Genomic DNA, 12918 nt, shown 5'->3' with positions numbered 1-12918 from the left:
GTATGCATGTTAGAAGAAATGATTAATTTCACAAGCTTCTACTTCGAATGCAGCTGCTTAAAGTAAAGAGTAACTATGCATCTCTAAGCGTGGTAAATCCTACCATTTTCTACCATTGTGAGGAAATGTGGAGGGAGGAGTTACTACTTTCATACATCAGCAAACATGAGTCGTGTTTCATAAACGCAGATAAGTTGATCTTTGAGAACGAATTTACTTTGAAACAGAACTAAATTTAAACCGCTTTAATTCTTTGCCTTTTCGGAACATCAGCAGTGGTGATTGTAGACAAGTCGGCACATGGCCAGAACAGGAACAGGACATGGATGTCAAGAATCAACCTACAGTGGGAAATTGCTGAAAAAAATGGAAAATTGCTGAAAATTGCTATGAAGTGATGTCAGCATGTCAGGGGCCGTCTTTGGACGCTGGGAGGACGTTTTGCGTGTATGTGAGAAGATCGATACAGGTACAGTTTGCATTGTAAACTTGTGTGGCCATCACAAACAGACGCCAAAAAGTGCGGTGAATATTACTGGCGAGCTGTAATAAAGGCCTGCATCTCTTCCACATGGCGCGGATTCGTGATGTTGAGGTTCCCGGATGTTGGCAGCCATTTTTTTTCTTGCTATGACAACAGCAGACATGATGTAAGCCCACAAAATGCATATTCTACGGTAAGGATATTCAGCGATGTCAGTTGAATTTTGTCCTCTAGCCCCTGGCGCATTCGCACGCAGTACAGGGATGGGCCATGAACACACAGATCAAACAGATTTGCAGGTAGCGGAGCGATTTAAGATGTACAAGATATCTGTAATCCAGCGAAACGAAGAAGTGAGCGTCAGTAATCTATGAATTAATGGTTCGTGCGAATCCCAAATATATCGCTGAGTTAACCCATTCATGCCCACACCGTTCATACCACCCAGCGGTATTTCCGGATTAATTGCGGGCGTCCAAAACTCCCGGGTCCAAAACCACGACATTGCGACCATGGCGACTAACCCATGTATCGCCGCTGAAATTATTTCAGCCTCTGCATTTTATGATATACCTCGCAAGGGTGGTGCCAGATTTATAAAAATGGCAAAAAAGAAAGGAGTTGCACCGAAGTTACTTCGGCCAGGTTATTACTTCGGTAAGAAGTAACTTTTCTTTATCAGGCTGGTTGTGTTTATCTGGGATGTACGCAATGGGCTAAAAATCTGGTGTGTTCGGATGAGAGAGATATTATGACTGTGGTTTTCCCGTCTCTCTATGCATCTCCTCGCCTACTTCCAGGCGACATTCTTTGCGCATTCTTTGCGTCAGATTTTTCGAGCCGTATGTAGCCCTCTCCTCGGGTCAATTCGCCACATTCCTTGCGTGCAACACATTTATGTAGAACCATTATAAGGGTACAACGGAAACCGTAATGTATCTGGCGTCCGTAGTCATGACTCTCAGCTTTATTACGCCTTAGTTTGTAGGAGGCAATAAATTTGGGTTCTAGGAGAAGGGAGACAAAAAAGCAGAGGGGCGGGGGGGGGGGGGAGGGGGCTGGAGTCTCGTCGAACATTGCCGCGAGTCAAACGTAAGTGCCATGACACCAGCTTTAGTACTTTGTCTTAGTGTTTCACACTCTGATACGGGATAGTGAAGTGTGTGTGAAACAGCGGAGAAAGTAGCAACGAACTCATCTTAGCTATGAGTCACACCCTAGCTAAATGCCAAGCTACCTACAATGTCCAATCAGGTGGCTTGGCTCATCGACGTTTGCCCACCCACGGTACCCTCATCATGCCGAATTCTTGATGTCAACATCAAGGTGAGGCCTCGGTGTCAGTAGCACTTGTTGTGACCATGTAGTGATCTCATTTTTTGTGTTTTGCCAAAGCCCTTTGACAGTTCAAGAGTTATGTTTCTGCTTTGAGCTGTATCGCACGTTCAGCTCTACATGGTGATCCAGGATGGGTTTCATCACTTCGGAAACCAAAAGGCTGTTTTTTGTCCATCATGCTGCCTATGCCCTCGAGTGGTGAATGCGACTGTGGATGCATTCGCAGCGCGCAAAGAAATGGTCTATTATTCATGCCACTGTGCTCATGTTTTCCCTATTGTGGTCGCAGCGCGACATATTCTACTTACAGTTAGTAATTTTTGAGAGCGCAACTGTGCATGCGAGACACGAGAATTTTCGTTCGCACACACTACGCGGGCTACGCTACGCTACGCAAGACATTTGTGCCACCTGCCGTCGTCCATGGGCGCAAACTGAGATAAAAAATTAAACCGTGACGTCATTTCGTTCTTGCGTTGACCAAGTAACGAAGAAACTTTTCTCACGCCCGACAATGATAAGACATAACATCTCATTAAATTTGTGTCGTCCGAGTCACTGCGAACACCAAAAGCCACAATCTATCAGGAATGAAGTTGTGACTGACGTCAGTGGCGTCTGTTTTTTGTCTTCCAGTTTGCTGCAAACGCTCAAAGAAGCAGGATCCTGAACAGGAAGGGGAAACATGGAAAGCCTTGTCTTAAAAGTGGCCTAAGTGAAATTTTCCAAGCTTTTAATATCTCATGTCTCTGCGTTTGGCACGTTATTGGCAACACAAACACCGTGATCCTCCTGCTGTGACCGGCAGTGACACGGTCATCCGTCCGCTAGTGGTCAAGCCCGAGGGATTCCCGCAGGAGGAAACAACGTCACGGTTCGTGTGCCTGGACGAAGGTGAGTGATGACTCTTGTGACAGAGCCATTTGTACGCTGGTCCTGGTTTAGTCTAGCGGTGCGTGCGCGCGTGTGTTACGTTGCGTGCGTACGTGCGCGCGCGCATGTTTGTGTGTGTGTGTGTGTGTGTGTGTGTGTGTGTGTGTGTGTGTGTGTGTGTGTGTGTGTATGTGTGTGTGTGTGTGTGTGTGTGTGTGGTGTGTGTGTGTGTGTGTGTGTGTGTGTGTGTGTGTGTGTGTGTGTGTGCGTGTGCGTGTGCGTGTGCGTGTGCGTGTGCGTGTGCGTGTGTGGGTACGCGCGCGCGTGTGTGCGTGTGTACGTGCGTATGTGTATGCGTGCGCGCATGTGCGCTTGTATGTGTGTATGTGTGCACGTGTGCGTGTCCGTGCCCGTGCGCGTGCGTGTGCGCGTGTGTTGCACGGTGAGAGCGGTCTGACGACGTGCCTTAGAGCCAATGGGTGTGACGGTGTTTGAGGTCCTTCAGTGCCTCGTGTTGGTAGCAGGAATATGATCGAATTCATTGTTTTGGTGACGCTAAAAAAAAACCAGCTAATTAAGCCATCAATATAATTTAATACAGATGTGTTTACTCGGTTGGCACCACGAATTTCGACTTGGGGGACTGGATTTTGAAGGGGGCCTTGTGGAAAGAATGGGGCTACATCCCAGGGGGCCCTTTTGGGGAAGGTAGTATGGAAGGGATAGAGGTGCCAAATGCATATGCTGCTTTATCAAATAGTAACATGCACCGTATCAAGTTTAATAAATGTCGGCAATAGAAAAAAAAAAACAGAACGGGAGTCTTCTAGTTGTCTAGCAAGGGGTCTCAGTGATCAGAAGCAAAACTTCATGACTCATTGAGGGGACTCCTAATCCAGAACACGATGCTTCCCATTCACGAAGGGGTCCTCCAAATCTAGCCAAGGGGCCTCGCAATAGCACAGGCCATCCTGATTCGAAACCGCGGCTATCTGATGCATGAAAAGGTTCAACTCCAGAAATGGTGTTTTTTTTATAAAGGGTGCCTCTGAACCCAGAACAGGCCCTCCTAGTCCATATGGGGCCTCCCGAGCCAACAGAGATGCCTCCTTAACACAACATTTTGGCATTTAATCTAGAGCATCGGCTACCTTATTCGTAAAGTTGGCCTGAGAATCCAGAAAACAGGCGTCCCGATGCAGCAAATGGTCTTCAGAACCCTATTTATTACACTCTAGCTAAGCTATGGGGACCTCCTCGGTCTGGATTAGCTAAGCTATGGGGACCTCCTCGGTCTGGATTAGCTAAGCTATGGGGACCTCCTTGGTCTGGATTAGCTAAGCTATGGGGACCTCCTCGGTCTGGATTAGCTAAGCTATGGGGACCTCCTCGGTCTGGATTAGCTAAGCTATGGGGACCTCCTCGGTCTGGATTAGCTAAGCTATGGGGACCTCCTTGGTCTGGATTAGCTAAGCTATGGGGACCTCCTTGGTCTGGATTAGCTAAGCTATGGGGACCTCCTCGGTCTGGATTAGCTAAGCTATGGGGACCTCCTTGGTCTGGATTAGCTAAGCTATGGGGACCTCCTCGGTCTGGATTAGCTAAGCTATGGGGACCTCCTTGGTCTGGATTAGCTAAGCTATGGGGACCTCCTTGGTCTGGATTAGCTAAGCTATGGGGACCTCCTTGGTCTAGATTAGCTAAGCTATGGGGACCTCCTCGGGCTGGATTTTGGTAACATACGGGTAAACATAAAACAAGCAATTCCCCCCCCCCCCCCAGCCTGCCAGCAGGGGTGTGAGCGACTGCCCCTTCTGACCTCCCCCGGCTGCGCGGCCCCTGCGCATTTGGGCGTTTGGTGCGCTAGGCAGCTCTCGTAGTCCGCGAGGTCCACCTTCGCGAACAGTTTTAGCGCATTGTAAACCATAGCATACTTTACTTCACGTTTAAGTCAGAATTGTTTGCGATAAAACCACAAACTACTTTCGCTGCGTAGCGTTAAACTGCAGTTGTTCGTGCCACGAACCCAGGTGCGGTTTTGTGAATGGATTGAAATCCAACGAACAACCAAATGACGTTTTGTGAATTGGCGCGACGACGCCTATGAACACGTGTTTTGAACAACATGAAAACATGTTTTGCTTTCACGACTGTCGGCCCTAATGTCAACGAGTATATCTTGGATCGCTCAGATGCGTCTTAGTCCATGATGCGGCCGGGCCTCCTGTTATAGCCGCACCATGACTTGCTCCTGATGTGCCAGGAGCTGAGCCTCACGTGGAGCGGATCCCGATGGTGGCTCCTGAAGGCCTGGTGCCGGGCTCTGAGCGGGCCTATTTCTCCGTGGTGGGGGATCTGCTCGGACCTTCATACGATGTGAGTCCGTCCCAGATTTGCCTTCGCTCTGTAGATCCAGCTTTGATCCAGGACACGCACAGATGCTACAGAGGAGCAACAAATGTGACAGAAACGTGTGTCGGCCCGCCGCAGTGTCGGCGGGGTCGTCGGTTACCGCCCCCTCCCCCCCCCCCCCCCCCCGCCTGCGCTAGCCGCAGATCGCCGTGCAGTTCTCCGAAAAACACCAACAACGAGAAATTAGAAGATCTAGAGTTGCGATCTTTGTGAGAAACACGCACAATGAACGCCCATTTTAGCGTACTGAAAATTTGGACACGATTCCAAGATATGCTGGAAAGACGTACCGTAACGCGTTTGACAATACGGTATTTCTGTTATGTTGACGTTGCAAATCAAGAAGAGGGTGCTTTTCTTAATTTTGTTAAAGTTTTGCCTAGTCTTAAAAATGAAGTGCTCCCGGTCTTCTATAAGGTCAGGTTTTAAAACGTTAAACGTTTATTTAAGCCGAATCTACATCTTGATTTTAGACAGTGATCACGTTTCTGAAAGTGAAATGTGGGGTAAGCGGTTGTAATTGGGAGTGCGATGCCATTAAACCCCTAGCACTATGATATAGTACCACGATGTGATACCGCAAAAACGACCATCATTTGTGCCTTCTCTGTTTAAATCGGTGTATCTGGCTACTGAACGCGCAAAACGCTGCAAAACGCGAAGCGAAACCGAACGCTTATCTAGACAATCCGGTGTCGGCGTTAAGCGGATGCAGTTCGTGTCGACTGGTGAGAGCGTGGATAGCCGTAAGCGTAGAGATTTGGATCGATGTGTGCTGCTGGTCGCACGCGTTCCTGGCAGCGAACATCCTGTGTGTTTAGGCTGAGCATTGGCGTCAGATTCGGAAACAGATCAGATCAAGACGGAGAATCACTGATTCGATGTGGGAAACTGTATTAACAACAAAGTAATAAGCAATCAAAGAGAGCGTCATCTCATAACTCTGCCAATAGTGGACAGAAAAACAGGCGACATGTTTTTTTTTCGAAACCAATAAAACATCACGCAAATTGGCCTGCACAGTGATAGACTGACCACGAATGGCACAGTAAAGCACAGCCCAGTCCTTTGTATCCAGCAGCTATAGACATGTTTTGACTAAATGCCGGTTTGAGAGACTCGTTATTAAACAAACAGCAGGGTCATGGCCTCATAATACAACACTTTGTGTAAAAATGGGGTTGCCAAGCTTTCGGCTCTGAGAGCTTCTCCACTCAATTTTTGCCGAAGCTACTATTAAACGTTACATTCACACGCTAAAAACCTGCCTGCATATATATTTGGGTTACCAGTGATGCAAATTGTATAACATCATTATTCTAGCCAAACGTTGGCCCACTAGCTACTAGATACATGAATGTCATACGTGCATCAAGCTTTTCTACCCGTTCGTAACGCACAACATTTTTCGCGCAAACATCTTATATAATTATTTTCCGCACACACAGCTGTAATAATTCAGTTTCTTATTATTAGCTCTATCACATCAAACATAAAACGTGCAGTCCCTCCAAAAAACAAGGGAATCATCGCTCGATGCACTGCTGGATGCACACTTATTTATGCCTGATAAGAGAGATATGATGGTGGTACCAGAATTATCCATGAGGTTGTTTAAATGTTGTGATGTAATAAAGCCTTCTTGACTTGCTTCGGTGAACTATCCATACTGATAGGAATGCATGTCTAAGAGCGCTTGAATTCACTGCTCGACGGTGGTTTTGAAAAAAGATCGACTCGAGGAACTTGTGATTGCGGAAGGCGCTGGGCTGAACAGCAGTGGCGAGACATGTCGGCATCTAGTCGTCAAGTAGGGCTATTCGTAGATTATGATGATGTAAGAACATCGTACCCAAAATACAGATAACGGCACCTAACATAATTCTATTAAGAAAAATAAACACTGTACTCGGTTACGAAGTGCCGTGTAAATAGGTTTATGGTCGGTATCGAATGTAAAAGATGCAACCGAAATATTGTTGTACGATATGTTAACGGCCAACTCTTTTATTAGCCGTTTAACAGCCACTACCTGCACTAACTAACCAACCGCCGGCGGTCGGGCATCGTCACTCTGACGTCACTCAGACTTTTGATGGCCGTTTAACAGCCACAAGCTGCACTCACCAGCCAACCGCCGGCGGTCGGATGTCGTAACCCTGACGTCACTCAGACTCTTTTAATAGCCGTTTGACAGCTACTAGCTGCACTCACCGGCGAAAGCCGTTTAACAGCCACTAGTTGCACCCACCAGCCAACCACCGACGGTCGGGCGTCGTCACTCTGACGTCACTTGGGGCCGTCCCGCCCCGACTGCATCCCATCGCACGCGCCCACGCTTTGAACAGCCAATCAACGATGTCGAAAATCACGCCGCCCGTACAGCGGCTTCTGGGATGTCCCACACTGCTGGGATGGTGTGCGCCGCCTAACTCGCCTGCCGTTAGGGCAAAGATGTTGTTTTATTTCAATGTAGTTTCATCTGTGAAAAAGTATAACTCGAGAAAAAGAGTTCACCAATAAATTTGCTCGCGACGTCGAATGTTTATAACCGGGAGTGTGGCATTCATGTGCTGCCGGGTTATGTGGACAGTGTGAAAGCCTAGGACAAAGTATGAGAACCACTGACCAAGTGGCATCGGTTGGAAACCGATGTCAATAGCGCGTTGTCAAAGTTTGAGTGCACCAGACTTGTTACGGGACTGCATGGGCACCTTAGATGATTGTTTCTCGTCGCAATTCTACATTTTGTACAGAAATGGTATACTATTTTCTGTGTTTAAAAGTGATCAAAATAGGTCATTTCGAAAAAAATATCAGGGCTACTTTTTTTGCTCACCTCATTTTAATAGCACACTTCCAACGCAGTGGTCAGAACTATGTGTTTATTTGTTTTGAAAACCGCACGGTTTTCTTTAGTGTTTGGGGTTTGTTATTTTGCTTTCGGAAAATCTCATACATGGTGAAAGTTGTTATGTCTCACACCGGTTAAATCCTCGACCACTTCACTCCTAGCATAGCGTCTTACTGGTAACATTTATATCGTAAATTTACCTATGCATACATTATATTTATATATTTGCACATTGCCAGTGGGTTGCTATCTCTTTTCAGCCCAATGTACCTGGGGAAACTGCTTCGTTGACGCGTCGGTGTATAATAACCAACGGTCGTGACCGCCAGAACTTGGGTCGCCTGGTTGACATCCCGACCAGTGGAGGAGAGCCCAACATGTTGGCCTTCGTGCCGTACATCCACATGAGGGCGTACCTGGAGCACACCGGACTGCTGACTCGCCGGGACCGGGACCGGACCACCAACGGCATGAGACGAGGTGAGATAGAGACCTGGAGCACACCGGACTGCTGACGTCCCGAGAGTGGGACCGGACCACTAACGGCATGACAGTATGTGATACCTGGGGATGCTGCGATGGAGCAGAATCATCACAAAACCACGGATTTTAAGGGGCAAAAGGCGTACTAGGGGCGGATTATGACCCTGCTACATTATGTGGGACTGGACATGCCGGAACGGAAGCAGCAGCAACATAGGACGCCAAGTCGGCATAGGTGGGAGACGTGCCGAGGCACGACTAGCAAGATATGGAGAAAGAGCGCACCTGCGTTGTAGTGGGTGGTGTGTGATGTGGTACCGTTAGTTGGGTATCATTTTTGTTTTGTTTGTTTCCCTTTTTCCTCATTTTTGCGTCCATCTGCTCTGGAAGGGCGTGATTTGGCCATCGCCATCACCGCCGCGTTTCACCATGAGAGCCTGTTGGAGGTGTAGAAATATCGGTGGTATTCTGGACCCAAACATTATGTCCCGCTCTATGTGCTTCCTCTTGTCTGTCGGTGCCGGCTCGTCCGGGTATATCCTGATGGGATATATGACGTGGGTGGATTATGTGCTGGGAAAATGACAACGTCTGATTTCTCCCGGGCTCTTATGACGGCTCACAGGGTCCGCTCACTATCGTGCTTCCAAGTTGTTCAAAGGTGACACCCTGCGGCTGAAACCCTGTACTGGGAAAGGAAGTCCGAAGTTTCGTTTTCGCAAGCATTTGCCGATGGTAGGTCACATATAAAGTCTAGCCAAATGGCCTTCTAGCATATGAAATGCATTCATCATTTTTTGCTAGTTGGGGCCTGACAGCTATACGTCATCGCACTTCCACATTTCAAGCGCGGCGCAGATGGACCACTTCTTAAACTGTGGCAAACACCGCCAGACTAAACGGGAGTTGATTATGTGCGAGTTGAATAGGGAGGATTATGACGGGAATTGAACAGAGGAGGACGGGTGTAGCTTGGCTTTTGACCTCTAAGCAGGTGACCACGCCTGCCTTTATGATCGTATCATCCCACTACGCGTATTGCGGTGAATGTCAACTACATGTCCACCGCGGGGTGATGCCTACCACGCTTTCCACCGTCCCGAAGCCAGCGTCCGTCCTCTTCCGCGTCGTTTCCAAGTGCATCTTGGGGTTTGTTGGCAGCGGGCCTGGCTGCTCTAGCTGAAGGGCTGAGGATATTCCCTTGTCTCGTGCCTCCCTTGTCGTGCCTGTTCTAGCCACCCTATCGCGTGTCACCTATCCAGTGGGTGACATGCTGCTCCTCTCCACCAAAAACCGCGAAAACCGCTGAATGCTGGTTTAGGACCTTGAGTGTTCGTGGCAACCAAGCCCTACAGGACCCCTCACATGCATTTTATAGTTCCCTCACAGAGACCATCGTCCCCTCACACGCATTTGACAGTCCCCTCACAGAGACTATCGTCCCCTCACATGCATTTGACAGTCCCCTCACATGCATTTGACAGTCCCCTCACAGAGACCATCGTCCCACGCATTCGTCGTGGGCACGTCATTATTTATTTATCACGTCGTCGTCATTAGTTTATGGGCTTCATTCATTCAGTGCTTCTTTTTTATTCAGACAGAGGTGGCAAGCCTCTGTTTCAGTCCACGGACTCGCAACGAAGGCTGTGGGTATGGATGTGGTTTGTTATGCATCTTCGTGCGGTATGTCCCGCCCAAAATCTCCGTGGGATCGGTGCGACTAAAATCATGAGGTTGACTTGACCACTGCCATCAAGCCGAAATACACTGATTCAACCATTGCGACCATTTAACCAATTTATAATGTTATTACAACCCAGTTAGCTCATACAGATTGCATCCAATAATCACTTGAGTGCCAGCGGATGCAGCTAATTCCGATGGGACCGAGAACCCGATTCGCTGGGAGAAGGGAGGGAAGAAATTCGGGCGATGAGACACGTGACGGGGCACGCTTCCATGATGTTCGTTCGTCTCGTTCATTCTGCTTCATCTAAATACACACCTCTATTCTCGCAAAGGCGGATGTTGTTTCCACCGCCATGGATGCTCTATCGTCTGCAACTTAGCTACTAGCACATCTTAATCGAAAATACACGGGTATAACCGGAAGAAACATTGGCACTGCAAAAACAGCTACAGGTCGGCACACCAATCTGTCTTATTGACTAACTCCATTGCACGTTTTAGGTGCAAGCTTGTCACGCTCACGGGCCATCACAAAACCCCAGCTGTCGCGGATGTTTTCCTGCCTGCCAAGGACTTGGAGCTAACTTGGGCTGACAGAATGGTGAACACCAGAGAAGGGCGGGAAGCAGGGCAGGAAGGGAGGGGCGACACTTGCGTAGTAATGTAGGAGTGGCAGGGACTACTGGATGTCCGCTCGACGATTTGAGCCCCAAGTGTTATCTAGATAAGACAATAGTATTAGCCTTATTCCTCGGAGAACAACCAGGAGATGGAGATATAATTGGGTTGATATTTCGGCAACATGGCTTTATCGAAACAATAGCAGAAGTGAATAGTGTTGAGTCGCCAAGAGTCGCCGTCACCAGCTTAAACAGTTTGTATAACCTTGACAACCTTGTATAGCCTTGCATAACGTTGACCCCTCTAACCGGACCGGATTTCTTCCGGACCTCGGCCACCCGGCCGGGCAAAGGGTGCTGATCGAGTGACCTCGTGGTCGGCGAAGCACCTAAGGTCCTCAGTTCTCGCTCAACTGAAACCACTTTCCGCTAACCGCAAAACACGAACATTGCAACTCAATTAAATATTGGAAGCAATGCTCAATGCTTTTCACACTTGCACATCGACGCAAACGCCTAAGAGAAGAGTAAATTGTTGCACTCATATTGCGAGCGCACGTCAGGTAACGTCCGGCAGTAAGTAGGTACGTGTGGCCACCGTCCCAGCTGCCTTTTTACACGTGTGATAACTCAGACGACAGCTGCCACTGTGGGGTTTTACCACCTCTTTCGGGTTCTGGCTTCTGAGCATCCCCGGTAAACGACAGAGGGAGGTAAAACATAAACATTGAGCTCAGTTGGGGACATCATTGGGTCAATGAGATTGGATGCGACGGTGAGAAGGCAGCGCAATACCATTCGTCTTGGGTAAGCTGGACGTCATGTTGTTTGTAGTTCAGTGTACCAGCTGAGGGTACCTGCAATACTGTGGCCCCTCCGAGCTATCACCTCAGCCCGGTGTACTAGATTCAGTCACGGCACCCGAAGTACTTCTGACCCCGTCGTGCTGTACCCTAGGGTACCAGACCCAGCTGCGGTACAGGCGTCTGTACGGCTCCTACTCCTCGTTCGGCCAGGATGACCCGGAAGGCTCGCTGTGGCTCACCGCCTTCGTCATTAAATCCTTCAAGGAGGCGTCCGAGTACATCGACATCGGTAGGTGCTACTCGTCGGGGTAGGATAAACATTTGGATCGTGGAAATTAATCGAGCCACACCGCTAATGTCTCTAGAGTATATTCTGGGCTCAGTGTTGCGTTTATCTAAGCACCTATATTGGTGAAGGGCATCGTCATTGTCATTATCGCTATCATCATGGACATCATCATTGACAGTGAAAGTACAAGCGCTAGTCAGTGCAGTGCTGGACTGCGATCAGAGGTGCTTAATAAGCGGTGGGTGACCTCGGCATGGCTTGTTGAATCAACGAAGACCACAAAGATACCGGAACCACACTGTTCTGCCGCAGCAACAGGGGTATGTGACGGTTGCCTCCATTTACCAACCAACCATAGTATTCTCGTGAAGACGAAGAGTCACTCACCCATGGTCAGTGACGGATGGGTGGTCCTAGCTAAACACAACCTGCCTGTCCAGACGAGAAGTAAGCCAATACCAGTAACGGGATACTGTAGAGACGGCTGATAATGAAGAGGCAGAGTAACGGCTGGTTCCCTTCACTAACTAACCACAACCTCCTTCCCAGACGAGGTGGCGACCTCGCATAGCTTCAACTGGCTTGTGCAAAAACAGCAGAATGACGGCTGCTTCCCTCTACTTGGAAGCGTCATTCACAAAGAGCTCAAGGCGAGTGATGCATCGTCGTGGTGGTGGATGGAACAGATCACTCCGGCATCCCGGGGCTCCGCGCTGGTGCTGCGGGTATCGGGGCCCAGGGCTCTCAGGCTGTTGTCGAAGTGTGGAGTGAGAATGATAAACGTCGCAGGCGTACGTACGTGCCGTAAAATGGTCAGGACGTAAACGAATAATGTCACAAATGTTCTCCACGTCTGCATCTGGTCTGACCCAGAGATGGTCTCCCGATGACGGCGGTGTGTTGACTCACCAGGGCGGCACGGAGCGGGGCGGTCCGGCCGCCCTGACGGCGTTCGTCATGCTCGGCCTCGGGGCATACAGCAACAGGAGTCTGGAGAAGGGCTTCAAATGCCTGGAACACGGCATCAGTCTGACCAACAAGACGCTCTATGCCGAGGTAGGGCTGTT

At 49.0% G+C, this 12918-nt stretch overlaps 1 protein-coding gene across 1 annotated transcript in view; it reads left to right on the top strand.

The window, feature by feature from the left end:
- LOC119104801 (murinoglobulin-1) overlaps window positions 1-12918 on the top strand; it is a 61905-nt gene that overhangs the window by 41618 nt on the left and 7369 nt on the right. Inside the window, exons 23-28 of the mRNA XM_037228522.1 lie at window positions 2631-2716; window positions 4959-5071; window positions 8291-8441; window positions 11714-11851; window positions 12401-12501; window positions 12764-12907. Of these exons, the coding sequence (XP_037084417.1) occupies window positions 2631-2716; window positions 4959-5071; window positions 8291-8441; window positions 11714-11851; window positions 12401-12501; window positions 12764-12907 (733 nt within the window). The remainder of the gene's footprint in view (window positions 1-2630; window positions 2717-4958; window positions 5072-8290; window positions 8442-11713; window positions 11852-12400; window positions 12502-12763; window positions 12908-12918) is intronic.

The sequence above is a fragment of the Pollicipes pollicipes genome, unplaced genomic scaffold (genome assembly GCF_011947565.3).
Source record: "Pollicipes pollicipes isolate AB1234 unplaced genomic scaffold, Ppol_2.1 Scaffold_6052;HRSCAF=7182_pilon_pilon_pilon, whole genome shotgun sequence".
NCBI lineage: Eukaryota > Metazoa > Arthropoda > Thecostraca > Pollicipedomorpha > Pollicipedidae > Pollicipes > Pollicipes pollicipes.
Note: the sequence above shows the minus strand (reverse complement) of the source record. Positions and strands in the feature narration are given on the sequence as shown.